The 14,067-nt window shown below is 37.9% G+C and overlaps 1 protein-coding gene across 6 annotated transcripts in view; it reads right to left on the bottom strand.

Annotated features, from left to right (window-relative positions):
• Nucleotides 1-14,067, bottom strand: part of RAP1GDS1 (Rap1 GTPase-GDP dissociation stimulator 1) — a 173,941-nt gene that overhangs the window by 105,714 nt on the left and 54,160 nt on the right. For 4 of the 6 annotated variants that reach the window (XM_045472253.1, XM_045472242.1, XM_045472232.1 and 1 more), the window contains exon 3: nt 2,731-2,853. In XM_045472253.1, coding sequence (XP_045328209.1) covers nt 2,731-2,853 — 123 coding nt within the window. Of the gene's footprint in view, nt 1-2,668; nt 2,854-14,067 lie in introns of those variants that run through there. The other 2 variants (XM_045472276.1, XM_045472270.1) reach the window with 2 other exon arrangements.

A 14,067-nucleotide genomic window follows, 5' to 3' on the forward strand; every position in this document is an offset into this window, starting at 1 on the left:
GCTCAGCTGATCAAGCATCTGACTTCAGCTCAGGTCATGATCTCACAGCTCGTGAGTTCGAGCCCCACGTCAGGGTCTGTGCTGAAAACTCAGACCCTGGAGCCTGCTTCAGATTCTGTGTCTCCATCTCTCTCTGTCCCTCCCCCTCTCACACTGTCTCAAAAATAAACATAAAAAAAATTTTTTTTTTCAGTTAAAAAAGAAATCAAGCTGTATTCCATCTAAGAAGATTCACATAGTGGTTGGTCTAGGTTAACAAACAACATCTGGAAGGGTTCCATTCTCAAACTAGATCTGCTTCTGGAGTTCTTTGTTGCCCCAAGGCAATCTATTCAGAGCAGTTCAAACCTGTTTGAAGTACACTGAATACTCCCAAACCACTAGGAATCTGAACATTTATGACCAGCTCAACTACAAAGCACAGCATAGTGATTATATATGTACAGTAGCTGAGACATGACATAAAACAATAGGTGGCCAGTTTTCAGCTAACGGCCAAAAAATGATTTACCAATACAGAACCTCATTGGAATTTGAAAGACATTTTGAGAACTCCTAAACAAATGAAAAAATTTCATGGCAATTTTTTTGGTAACACACATGAATGAGTTGTTTCACTGGGCCCCAAACAACACATACCAGTACTTTACATGCCACCTGCTCTACTGATTATGTAAATGAAGCCAGAATTTTTAAAACTTCTTAAAAGTATAATATATGCAAATTACTAAAATAAAAGGCCTAAAAATAATATCAAATTTTGAAAATCCAGGCACACCAAAGACATGACATTAACTAAAGCCCTTATACTTAAAAACAGCTTTAAGAAGTCAGTGTTCTGGGGTGTCTGGGTGGCTCAGTCAGTTAAGCGTCTGACTTTGGCTCAGGTCATGATCTCATGGTTCGTGGGTTCAAGCCCTGCGTCAGGCTCTGTGCTGACTTCTAGGAGCCTGGAGCCTGCTTCGGATTCTGGGTCTCCCCCTCTCTCTGCCCCTCCCCTGCTTGCACTCTGTCTCCCTCGTTCTCTCTCAGAAGTAAATAAACATTAAAAAAAAGAAAGAAAAAAAAATATATATATATATATTTATTTATTTTTAATTTTTTTTAACGTTTATTTATTTTTGAGACAGAGAGAGACAGAGCATGAACGGGGGAGGGTCAGAGAGAGAGGGAGACACAGAATCTGAAACAGGCTCCAGGCTCTGAGCAGTCAGCACAGAGCCTGACGCGGGGCTCAAACTCACGGACAGTGAGATCGTGACCTGAGCCGGAGTTGGACGCTTAACCGACTGAGCCACCCAGGGGCCTCTAAAAAAGAAATTTAAAAAGAAGTCATGTTTGGGGCGCCTGGGTGGCGCAGTCGGTTAAGCGTCCGACTTCAGCCAGGTCACGATCTCGCGGTCCGTGAGTTCGAGCCCCGCGTCGGGCTCTGGGCTGATGGCTCAGAGCCTGGAGCCTGCTTCCGATTCTGTGTCTCCCTCTCTCTCTGCCCCTCCCCCGTTCATGCTCTGTCTCTCTTTGTCCCCAAAATAAATAAACGTTGAAAAAAAAAAAAGAAGTCATGTTTTTCTCAAACTGAATTAAAATCACGTGCAAATATTTCTGCTAAAATACAGTTCTTCCAAAGAATCTCTCACTGGACATAAACCACATCTAATAGGATGGATTAGATATCATATAATCTAAGTCTTGCTGTCATTGTTGTTTTTTCATAGTATTCTTATGTGGAAACTTAAGAAATAGATGTGTCCTGGGGTGCCTGAGTGGCTCAATTGGTTGAGTGACCAGCTTCTGTTCAAGTCATGATCTCATGGTTCATGAGTTCCAGCCCTGCACTGGGCTCCCTGTTGTCAGCACAGAGCCCACTTCAGATCCTCTGTTCCCCTTTCTCTCATCCCCTTCCCTGCTTGCACTATAAAAAATAAACAAATACTAAAAAAGAAAGAAAGAAAGATGTCCTACATAGGTGAGTGCAGAAAACAGAACATACATTCCAACTGCACTGTTGCAGTTAAGAGCCAAGTGCTAATATTGGTAGGATAGGCTTAGACTAATAAAAAAATAAAAAAATAAAAAAATAATAAGAAAAAAAAAAAGGAAGTTTGTCTGGGTATAATACACACCAACATATAATACACTGAAAAAGGTAAGCTCTCCTGTGACAATTAAGATCAATGACTCAGGGGTGCCTGGGTGGCTCAGTCGGTTAAGCATCCGACTTCGGCTCAGGTCATGATCTCACAGTCCATGAGTTCGAGTCCTGCGTCGGGCTCTGTGCTGACAGCTCGGAGCCTAGAGCCTGCTTCAGATTCTGTGTCTCCCTCTCTCTGACCCTCCCCTGTTCATGCTCTGTCTCTGTCTCAAAAATAAATAAACATTAAAAAAAATTAAAAAAAAAAAAAAAAAAAAGATGAATGACTCAGGGGCAAGCTCAAGAATCCTATTACCAAAGTAATAAATGACACAGGTACAGCAGGGACTAGCAGTACTTCCCTTTAATTCTACCCTGAAGGAACAGAATAGTAAATGGGAAATGTATGAATAGAATGACTATAACTATAGTCATTTTAAACAATTATATGGGAAAAAAAAGTCAAAGAAAAGAGAAATAGAAAGAAATGGACAATGTCTAATCTACAAAATTAAAACATAAATTAATAAAACATACTGACAAGTGAGGTGTAAAACTGAAGATGTTCCCAGCAGAAAAGTTCTTGAGGAAAACCTCACCATTTTTGGCTACTTCTGCTATGATGTTAGCTACTTTGGCTGTGCAGGAAGACTGTGGAATCAAAAGACTTGCAAACAGCTGAAGTATTCCACTTCCTTGGATTTTTTCACTTGTTTCCATATCTGAAAGAGATACAAAGAGCTTTAAGGAAAATCTTCAACACTAATACTGACATTATCTACAATGAAGTCTTCCAAGAATTTTCACCGTCCATAATAGAAATTACTTCAGTATATGTTCAAGTGTATATATATTTATACAAAAGAAATATACTTATAATTTTCAGTTCAAAAGGCTGCTTTTATTTTAAGTTTTTGTTTGCACAAAATACTATATAATACAATGTTTTGTCTACCTAAAGTCATATTATAAAGGAATGCTTTCTGAATATACACCGCTGGCATACCAAATCTGCTTTTCAATGTTAGTTCCAACCTGGTCTATTTGGACTAGCAAGGCCTTTTTTCTACTTCCCTTCTGAATTCTTAACAGCATATCTTTATCTATATAATTTCTATGGTTTCCTACAATGCTATAGCAATTTTTTAATGACAATTAAATGAGCAAATCATTCACCTTATGTCATTTTGTATGGAATCCTATAGAGGAGACCATATAGTTCCAATACTATGTTTTTCATATAACTCATTCAAATAACTGCTCATGAAGAAGAGAATGAGCAGCAATAAGGCCATGGTATTCAGAACTCTATTTGTTGATATAGAAATTCAAGAGTTCCCTTTCTCCCTTCTCTTCTTTGTTAAAATACAAATAGCCTTTCTATGAAACCACGCTACTTCACTTTTTCTTAACATGTCACTGAAAGCATGACCTATTAAAAGACAGTAAGAACCTGGAATGAAGGAACTAAAGAAAAACTCAAGGAAACAAAACTTAAAATCATTATTTGGTTCTGATCAAGGAAGAGGAATGGCATGTGTTTAAAGACAGAGAATTAAAAAGCTCTTTAAAACGTTCAATTTAAATTTAGTCCTCTGTATCCTTTATATTCTTAAAAAAAAAAAAAAAAAAGGTAGACTTCTCATTATCTTTAGCCAGACTACTATTGACATTGTAACTACACTCCTTTTAAATGTTTGTACAAATAAGACAGAACTCTAAAGATTTCTTGTTAAGTAAATGGCAGCTGATATAATCAGTAGGAAATAGGAAAAACATTTCTTCAAGTTTATTTATTTTGAGAGAGTCTGTATGCACATGCTCACAAGTAAGCAAGGGGCAGAAAGGAAGAGAGAGAAAGAGAGAGGGAGAGAGAGAGAGAGAGAGGGAGGGAGGGAGGGAGAGGGAAAGAGAGAATCCCAAGCAGGTTCTGTGCCATCACCACACAGCCCGATGTGGGGCTCAATCTCAAGAACCATAAGATCGTGACCTGAGCCTAAAGCAAGAGCTGGACACTTAACTGAGCCACCCAAACGCCCCAGAAAATCATTTTTAGTAGAATAATTTGAGAGTCTACCAAAAAATAATGTATTTCTTTATGGTAAGTGCTGACTGTTTAGTATAGTGTTTTTCAAATTGTGGATCCCAATGCCCATTAGGAACTCTGGCTTGGTGAACAAGAACCAGTATTTTCTTAAAAAGAGAAACAAAAGGGGAGCCTGGTTGGCTCAGTAGGTTAAGCATCCGACCAGCTAAGGTCATGATCTCATGGTTTGTGGGTTTGAGCCCTGCATCAGGTTCTGTGCTGACAGCTTGGAGCCTGAAGCTTGCTTTAGATTCTGTGTCTCCCTCTCTCTCTGCCCTTTCCCAGCTCGTTCTCTCGTTCTCTCTCTCTAAGATAAATACTTGGGGCACCTGGGTGGCTCAGTCAGTTGAGCGTCCAACTTCGGCTCAGGTCATGATCTCCCAGTTTGTGGGTTCGAGCCCTGCATCAGGCTCTGTGCTGACTGCTTGCTCAGAGCCTGGAGCCTGCCTCAGATTCTGTGTCTCCTTCTCTCTCTTCCCCTCCCCCGCTCACGCTTTGTCTCACTCTGTTTCTCAAAAACAAATGTAAAAAAAAAAATTTTTTTTAAACCATACTTTAAAAAAAGAGAGAAACAAAAATAATATCTGCAACAACAACAAAAGAACAGAAAAAAATTTTGCCCATAGTGAGGTAAAAAAGTGAAACTTTGGTTTGAACCATGTGTATGCAGACACACGTGTAATTGTACGTGTATGCCTGCTCTCTGCAAAATGCATTTCTAATTATAGGTTCTGGTCAAAAAAGTTAAAAACCACTATCCTGTGCACTCTTTGACTACAGCGGATTCTGAGCTAAAGAACCTTAACATTCTCTTAACATCATCAGGAGAACCGTGAAATGGTTGAAGAAAAGGAGAACTGTATGGAAAATTGTACTTCCATGGATTTATTATCTTAAAAAAAGTTATGCGCAATTGGTTACGTGTGTGTGTGTTCACCTATGATATCAGTACTACAGATCAAGTAACCAAGGTTATTCAATGTTGAAACTCCACCCATGCATTTCCTGTTGCTACCATAAACCCAGTACATTTTCACACATCTAATACTATTTTAGCTTCTTGTATTTTATATACTACAATAAAAAGGATATTGTGGGGATACCTTAAAACAACCTCAGTTCTTAAGTGAAGAAACAGAGCCCTGAAAGATGAAGTAAAACTTGTCTAAAGCCACTAATCATAAAGCATAAACAGCAACTTCAGATGCTGACACTAACAAATCAACATGTGTCTTATCTGGCATCCACTGGTATGTTTTTCTTAAAGAACACTTACTTGAGCATGAATAGAGGAAACCTGTTCTTTTGTGTGCAGTTTCTTACTAAGTTTCTTATAATTCAGATTATTACAAACATAAACTACCCATGATGGGACTTAAACACAGAAGCTGCCCTTTCAGCAAGAATATTTATAAAATACAATGTGATGTTTTGCTTTTATTTTGTTTCTTGGACTAAAAAATAAGTTTTTAAGGTACTACCTGAAAATTGGACACCAAATTTCCACTAATTGATTTTTTTCCCCAAGAAGCCAAAAAGAACTGAACTCAATTTGCTATATTAAAATCCTCCCTTTTCTGACCATTGTTACCAGAAGATGTACATCCCCAGAATGCTGGGACACGCTGCCCCAGGGGTCTTGTCCCACCATCTGCTGGTGCTGGGATGACAGCAAGAGTCTGGCATAAGGCGTGAATCACAATTAGATGTGACGCTGAGGCATTTGTGTGTGTGGAGGCGAGCAGTTAAGTGCAAATCACTCATACGTGTCTCATTTTAACCTTAACTGAAAGAATGCCTTAACATCAGAGCTGAACTATCAGGGGCAAAAATGAAAACAAAACAATACAAAACTTACACTCTGATGAGACTTGCCACAGATTACAATCCAAGGAATTGGGAAAATAGTTTGCACTAAAACGAATGAGGATTTGGGAATAGTATTTTTTTAATGCTATTGTCAGAGAAATAAAAGGGAAAATGTAATCTGGTTTTTTTCACATAAATCTGATTTACAGTTTAGAAAAATCTTACAGGAATTCTATTAACCTGCTAGCATAGGATTTCTATGTAAGTTTCGATTTTAAATCAAACAGCTGGGAATTATCTTCCTTCCTTAGGCATAAAAACATAAAGAACCAAATACTGCTTACCACTAAAATGCCACTGTAGAGTAAATAATTACAAAGTTTGAGCCTCATTTCATATATACTTTCTGCACTGGCCATCTACTGTATCTCAAAATGTATATTTATCTGTGAACGAAAAGATGTTCTCAGATATCTGCGAGTACTCTTGAAATAATTTTAAAAGAACATTAAGAAATAGTCGGCAGTTAGTGTTTGCAATCCAAATGATTGGCTACCTGTAAAGAAATCATGCACTGTGATCGAGAGTCTTAAAAAAAAAAAAAAGAAAGGTAGACTTTTCATTATCTTTAGCCAGACTACTACTGACATTTTAACTACACTTCCGGTAAATGTTTGTGGGAATCAATTCAACATCTTCCCCCCCACCTCCCGCCCCCTTCACATTTAGATGTGGTCATAAAAATGCTTGACTATGCCTACAAATTATAGGCAGCTGGCAGTCCTTGAAGTTTGAAGGACCCATATATGAAGGACAATTGCTACTTTAAGTAATATCTGGGGGGAGCTACTGCAAGAATCACATCCATCACAGTAGCCTTTGCAGTTATGCAAGCACTCATTCTGTTCCTGCAGTCCTATGTCCACACTCCACATGACCTCCTGATGGCAAGGAGGCAACTTAGTTATGAAACTGCCAGTGATAGAAAGAACAAGAAAAGCAAGCAACTGGATTAGAGAAACTTGAAAGAAGAATAAATCAAGGAGCCAGGCTACATTGCCAATAACACACAATGCCTTAGAGGAGAAGTTAAAGAACTACCTGTAGAACTTCTCAAGGCCAATAACCTGGTAGAAGAGTAGGTGGAATGAGAAGGAACTCATAATTCCTTCTACAATGTCCAAAATTCCCAACAGAGCTACAAAGTAAATACGTTAAAGTAACTGGGTTTACAGTTAAACACCAAGAGGGGGTGTTCAGGTATGTTACTGAGATAAGCTGAATTTATGGTGTTATGTCAGCAGATAGACTACATGAGAATAAATTAACGGCATGCATCTGATAACCAATTTATAGTAAACTCCAAGTTGGAAAAACAAAAATAATGACTGTTATTAGTATGACTCTATAGGATTAAAAATGTACCTAGATTAGATTAAAAGTATTGATTTAGAGTAATAAAAAAAGTGTGAAATTTTACTTAGAATTATGGGAAGAATAAAGAACTGGTATCTTTATATTACACGTCCAAGGGACCTTTATGACTATGAAGAAAAGATTCAGATTTGGGATTGACTGCAAGGACCAAGAATAGGACTCATGACCCAAAGGGTCAGGGAACTCAAAGTTCCCTGGGGAACTATGTATTTCTCAAGGGGTAGATTTTTAGAATAAGGTGTAACAAGAGACCTGGCCCTGTGCCTAGGCCACCTGACCCAAATGCAAGGCGTCATTGATTATTACCACATAGACAAGTCCCAAATCTTCTCTTCTTTTATCCAACTGAAAACAAAGCATTTGCACTTGGATATGCCATCAATACCTCAAATTTAACATTTCCAAAATTAAATTTACCCTTTTCCCATTAGATTCATACTAGGCTCTATCTCAGTGAATGGCAGGAAACCCATCTAAGCCAGAAGCTCTTGAATGATCATAAATTTGTCTCTTTTACTAAATGCCTTCCTATCACCTACGTTTAATCAAAAACACAGGCTCCACAGATTCTATCTCACCAGCATCTTTTGCATCTATCCTTTGTACATCCATGTTACTTCAGGTTCTCAGTCTGACCTTTATTAAATCCAACAGCCTCCTCAAGAGTCTCCTTAACTCCAGCTCCCATCTTCCCCCATCTGTCATCTACAATGACACCAAAATAAACTTCAGGAAATGTAAATTTCAGGTCACTCCTCTACTGAAATCTTTAAATGATCCACCATAACATTTAATGAAATAGTCAAGCACATCTGTCATATTTCCCAACCGGCCTCCCAACTCTTGCATTGACATCCTACACGCTAGTCACACTAAATTACTTGTAGTAAAACAAATTAACCTTATTTTATACCTCCCTACTGCACATGTTTCCTCTCTGAAATGCCACCCCACCATTTTAGGTTATTCCTACTCAGACTCAGTGTTTTCATTTAAAGATGCCTGACTGAAAGTCCATCAATCTTTCTAATCATATCTGACCAGCATAACAGCTACTTTAAATTTGTATTGAGAGCATTTTTTAAATTTCAAAGCAATTTCAAAGATATTCTCTCATCATTTTTAAAACAGTCATGTAGAACTGCATTATAGGTTATGTTTTTCTAATATTACAAGTAAGGCCACATAAGATTATATTGGAAAAGAAAAAAGAAACCACTTTCTCTGATTCCCAGTCCCCTACTCTTCCTACCACAACTCATTCAGATATGTGGTGATAACAATACTTGGACTAGATTTACCAGTTATTATGTGAGAATTATTTAAAAAAATTTTTAATGTTTGTTTATTTTTGAGAGAGACAGAGTGAGTGGGGGAGGGGCAGAGAGAGAGGGAGAGAGTGAGAGTGAATGAGTACATGAACGGGGGAGGGGCAGAGAGGGAGGCACAGAATCCAAAGCAGGCTCCAGGCTTCACCCTGTCAGCACAGAGCCCGACATGAGGCTCGAACTCATGAACCATGAGATCATGACCTGAGTTGAAGTTGGATGCTTAACTGACTGAGCCACCCAGGCACCCCAAGAAATATTTTTATTTGACATATTTTGCAGTAGTAAGAACTGAAGTAATAAAAGGATATACAATATTTTGAGATAAACTGAGGCAGTAATTGAAGGAAAGAATGGGAACTAAGTATAGAGAAAGCAAAGCAGGTTTAAAACCAATTTAAAACACATAAGAGGAATGTATGCTGGCTTCAGAAGATTAAAGTAAGAGCCTGACAAATAAGAAATTAATGTTCCTAAAAGAAAATGGAAATATATGAAGTGGGGAGTGGGGAATGAATAAAACAGTTTCTTTCACTGGTGAGAATCTTTTTTCTCCAGTAAGGATTTTAAGCAAATAAAAGGACCATGAGATGCGAGAAAATGTATGCAGTCATGAAAAGAAAGAGGGCAGAAGAAAGACCCATTTACACAATGACTCACCATCAGAAACAGGTCTTACTAAAAGAGTAAGTTGTGACAGTCATTTTATAAAATTACAACAAATGATTCCGAAAGTCTTGCAGTCATTTCAACTCCAGGGATAATGTAAGCTGTGGGAGTGGGAGAAGTCATGTGTTTGGAAATCTCTGCAAGAAAAAGCCAGGATATCTACTAGTTTGATTACTTTAACATTACCACTAACTAGGTGATAAAACAGTTGCTAAGAAATTAAGAGTTCTGTGGTTAAAAAATAAAAGAAAGATATTTACTGAGAAAGTAAACACCAGGAGGAAGTGTTTTCATGATTGCAATAAAAGCAGAGTATATAACTAGAATTGTTCACTTAAAAGCTGAAAGTACTGAAAATATGGTTCCTATAGTAAATATGGATTTCTTCATTGCAAATTATGAGTATGAGGTTATAGTAAAACACAGTGCAGCAATATTTTCAGTAAATGACACATCTCCACTCTAAGTCAAATACTTTAGGTGAAAACATAAAGAAAGCTAGAGATTTGACATCTGTAGGATTCAGGATTCTTTAAAGTCCTTAATTTGTTAATGTTTACTGTAAGCATATAACAGGAGTATACATTCTTTCTCAAATAAACAAGTCATTTCTTAATGGAGCATCATAAAAAAAAAAAAAAAAAAAAAAAAAAAAAGAGTGATCCAAGAAATGCACTTAAGGAAATAATACTTAATGCAAACAAGTCAACTTGAAGCAAACAAGTCAACATGATGTAAAATTTACTCCACTTTTTCAGGAAAACAAACAGCAAAAAAGTATATAGAAAAGGAAAAAAGGAGTCACTTAAAACTGACATTACTGTAACCTTGGATGAAGGAGATAGAGCTGAATGGCTCACATTATCATCTTTAATTAAGATTTAATTAAGAAATCTCCAACAATAGATACTACCATTGTGGTCTAGCCATCCAAAAGAACATTATGTAATCATTAAAAACATCATTTAAAAATATCTGACATCATAAGCAGATGCTCAAAAATAAGTTTTTAGGGACGCCTTGGTGGCTCAGCCAGTTAAGCATCGACTTCAGCTCAGGTCATGATCTCGCGTCTCGTGAGTTTGATTGAGCCCCACGTAAGGCTCTGTGCTGACAGCTCAGAGCCTGGAGCCTGCTTCGGATTCTGTGCCTCCCTCTCTCTCTGCCCCTCCCCTGCTCACACTCTGTCTCCCTCTCTCTCTCAAAAATAAATAAACAACAACAAAAAAGCATTTTTAAAAAAGTAAGCTATGTTTATGTGGAATGATTTCAAATTTTATAAAATAAAAAAATTACAATAAAAACATTTTCTGTATTTTCAAGTTCTACACCATATGCTGGCATTATTTTATAAACAGAAAATCTATTTTAAATCTGTACATATCAGGACATACTATAAATAACGGAAACTACTACATACTCCAATTTATGCTTCAACAGAGGAATGTACTACCCTACAATTTGCACCATTGTAAAATGTGAAAGTATAGTGAGCTTCATGAATGGTTTCCTGCTCCTGCTGCATTCCTCTGAGCTCTCCTCAACTCTCTTCTTCTGTGCGTTGACATTATCAGACTAGCCCATATCATGGAGGAAAAATGGTTGTACCAGTTTCAGGTCTTATTGAAGAGCAACACAGAAGTCTTCTCTCCCCACACCGCTCCTCCCTGCCTCAAAAAACAAAACAAAACAAAACAAACCCCAAAAGTACCATGGTTCACCCAAACTGAACCGATCTGAATTAGTTATTTTGGCCAGATCCATGCCATGCCATGCCATGTACTGATTAGTTTAGTTAGGCCTGAACCAATTTCAGCAAATAGCTCCTATAATCTTGGAAGTTAAATTTCATGGCTTCCCCAAAGGAGGAGAGCTGTGTAATGAGAAAAAGAGGGGAAGATGGGGAGAAGAATTTAAGTCACAGTAAAGAAAAAGGGGAAATGAAGAGACACAGGGCATAAATGAAACAAAGAACTGACCAAGATTTGTAGTGATTTACTACTGCTCTATTAGAAAGAAGAAACAAACCCAAATAAAATTATGTTAGCTTAGGTAAAGTTGAAAAGTTTTTAAAGTTTTGTGGAAAGAAATTATAATTTTCTTTCAAGTATAGTCCTAGAGAATAGGAACTAAGTTATCAAGCAAAGCTCAAGATACAGGGTTCCAGTTATGGAATGAGTAAGTCACTGGAATAAGATACACCATAAGGAATACAGTCAATGATATTATAATAGCCATGTAACAGGACAGATGGCAGCTACACTTTTGGTGAGCACAACGTAATGTATAAACCTGTCAAATCACTAGGCTGTATACCTGAAACTAATGTAACATTGTGTCAGCTATACTCAAAATAAAAGTGAGGGCGCCTGGGTGGCTCAGTCAGTTAAGCATCTGACTTCAGCTCAGGTCAAGATCTCTCGCTTTGTGAGTTTGAGGCTGGCATCAGGTGAGCTTGAGCCCTGCTGCAGGTGAGCTGGTGCATGCTTTGGGTGAATCCCTCTTCTCTCTCTCTCTCACTCCCTCTTTCTGCCCCTTGCTCACTTGTGCCCTCTCTCTCTCAAAACAAAACAAAACAAAACAAAACAAAACAAAACAAAACATTGAGTGAATGAAGAGTTGAGAATAAGAAAGCAAAAGAGAGGGGCGCCTGGGTGGCTCAGTCGGTTGGGCGGCCGACTTCAGCTCAGGTCATGATCTCGCGGTCCGTGAGTTCGAGCCCCGCGTCGGGCTCTGTGCTGACAGCTCAGAGCCTGGAGCCTGTTTCGGATTCTGTGTCTCCCTCTCTCTGACCCTCCCCCATTCATGCTCTGTCTCTATCTCAAAAATAAATAAACATTAAAAAAAAAAAATTAAGAAAGCAAAAGAGAAGATATTACTAATCAAGAAAAAAATTTGATGTTAATTTCACAAAGATTAAAAACACTTCAGAACAGATGACCTAATGTTGAAATGATAAATAATCAATTTTATGTAAACTTTTGGTAGAAGTTTTTAGTTATTAGGGGGAATGAGTGACTAGGCTATATGCTGTGACACAGGAATAGTTGACTATAATATATTTTAAGTAAATTCTTTATTTTATTTTTTTTTAATTTTTATTTTTTTTTTAATTTTTTTTTTCAACATTTATTTATTTTTGGGACAGAGAGAGACAGAGTATGAACGGGGGAGGGGCAGAGAGAGAGGGAGACACAGAATCGGAAACAGGCTCCAGGCTCTGAGCCATCAGCCCAGAGCCTGACGCGGGGCTCGAACTCAAGGACCGCGAGATCGTGACCTGGCTGAAGTCGGACGCTTAACCGACTGCGCCACCCAGGCGCCCCAGTAAATTCTTTATTTTAAAAAGTGTGTGTTAGGGAGACTGGAGAATGAAGTGCTATGAGTGGAAGAAATACCAAGCCAAAGCACTTCAAGAAAAATAACAAAAAAGACTGTCAGTTGAAACAATAATTGCTGGGGCACCTGGGTGGCTCAGTCAGTTAAGCATCCAACTTTGGCTCAGGTCATGATCTCGCGGTTCATGGGTTCAAGCCCCATGTCGGGCTCTGTGCTGACAGCTCACAGCCTGGAGCCTGCTTCAGATTCTGTGTCTCCCTCCCTCTCTGTCCCTCCCCTGCTCATACTCTGTCTTTGTCTCTCTCAAAGATAAATAAACGTTAAAAAAACAAACAAACAGTAATTGTTACAGAATAAGTCATGAGAGACTTTCAGAGACAATAAATGATTTTATATTTGTTGAGAGACATCAAGAACAAGGGTAAAGAACAATTGGCAAAATACTGATAATCCTATTCAAAATATGTCTAGCACTACAAGTGCACTGAATCATTTTGAAAAGAGGTGAATCAAGTAAACTTCTCCAAGTAAATGTTTCCAATATACTCTGGCTACAGTAGGAACAAAAAACCCCAACACTAAACTCCGAGAAGAGAAACAGACTTCAGACTACCATAACCTACCAAAAGTGGGGGTAAGTTATCCGTTGAAATTACTGCTGATAAAATAGTAACTAAATAGCTCTTAAAATACACACGAGACTGAAAAGCTATCAGTAAACCAAAAGACATTACACATCATTAAATGAAAGCTGCAAGGAAACATGTGCCATGTTACTTGAGAAACTTCTTTCCTTTCCTTAAAGAAACCTATAAGCTTCATGAAGGAGGATACCACCATTACAAATATGTAAGTTACATTATTAAGATTTGTAAGTCTTCCTCACCACTCTATAGAAAATTACTAGATTCATGCACTGGCTTAGCTTTAAATACTTAGTAAATACCTACCCCGTGCTAGGCAAATGGCTAACAAGACATATAGTCTATACCTTGCCCTCAAAGAGTATAAAAGCAGCATATAACTGCTTTGACAAAAATGATTTTGATAAAAATCCCACAGCAGACTTAATGTACAGAGGGACCAAACTCAGTGTAGACTTCCATTTGTCTAATCTTCATAATATTTGATGATTATCCATCATTTTAGAACCTCATTTCCTGCAGATAATTACCATTTTCTGTACCCTACTCCTTTGTAAGTCCATACTGAAATGGAAGGTATTAAGACCAAGCTAGACTAGGCAGAATATTTACTCAAGGTGGTTA

This window comes from Leopardus geoffroyi, chromosome B1 (assembly GCF_018350155.1).
Source record: "Leopardus geoffroyi isolate Oge1 chromosome B1, O.geoffroyi_Oge1_pat1.0, whole genome shotgun sequence".
Lineage (NCBI taxonomy): Eukaryota > Metazoa > Chordata > Mammalia > Carnivora > Felidae > Leopardus > Leopardus geoffroyi.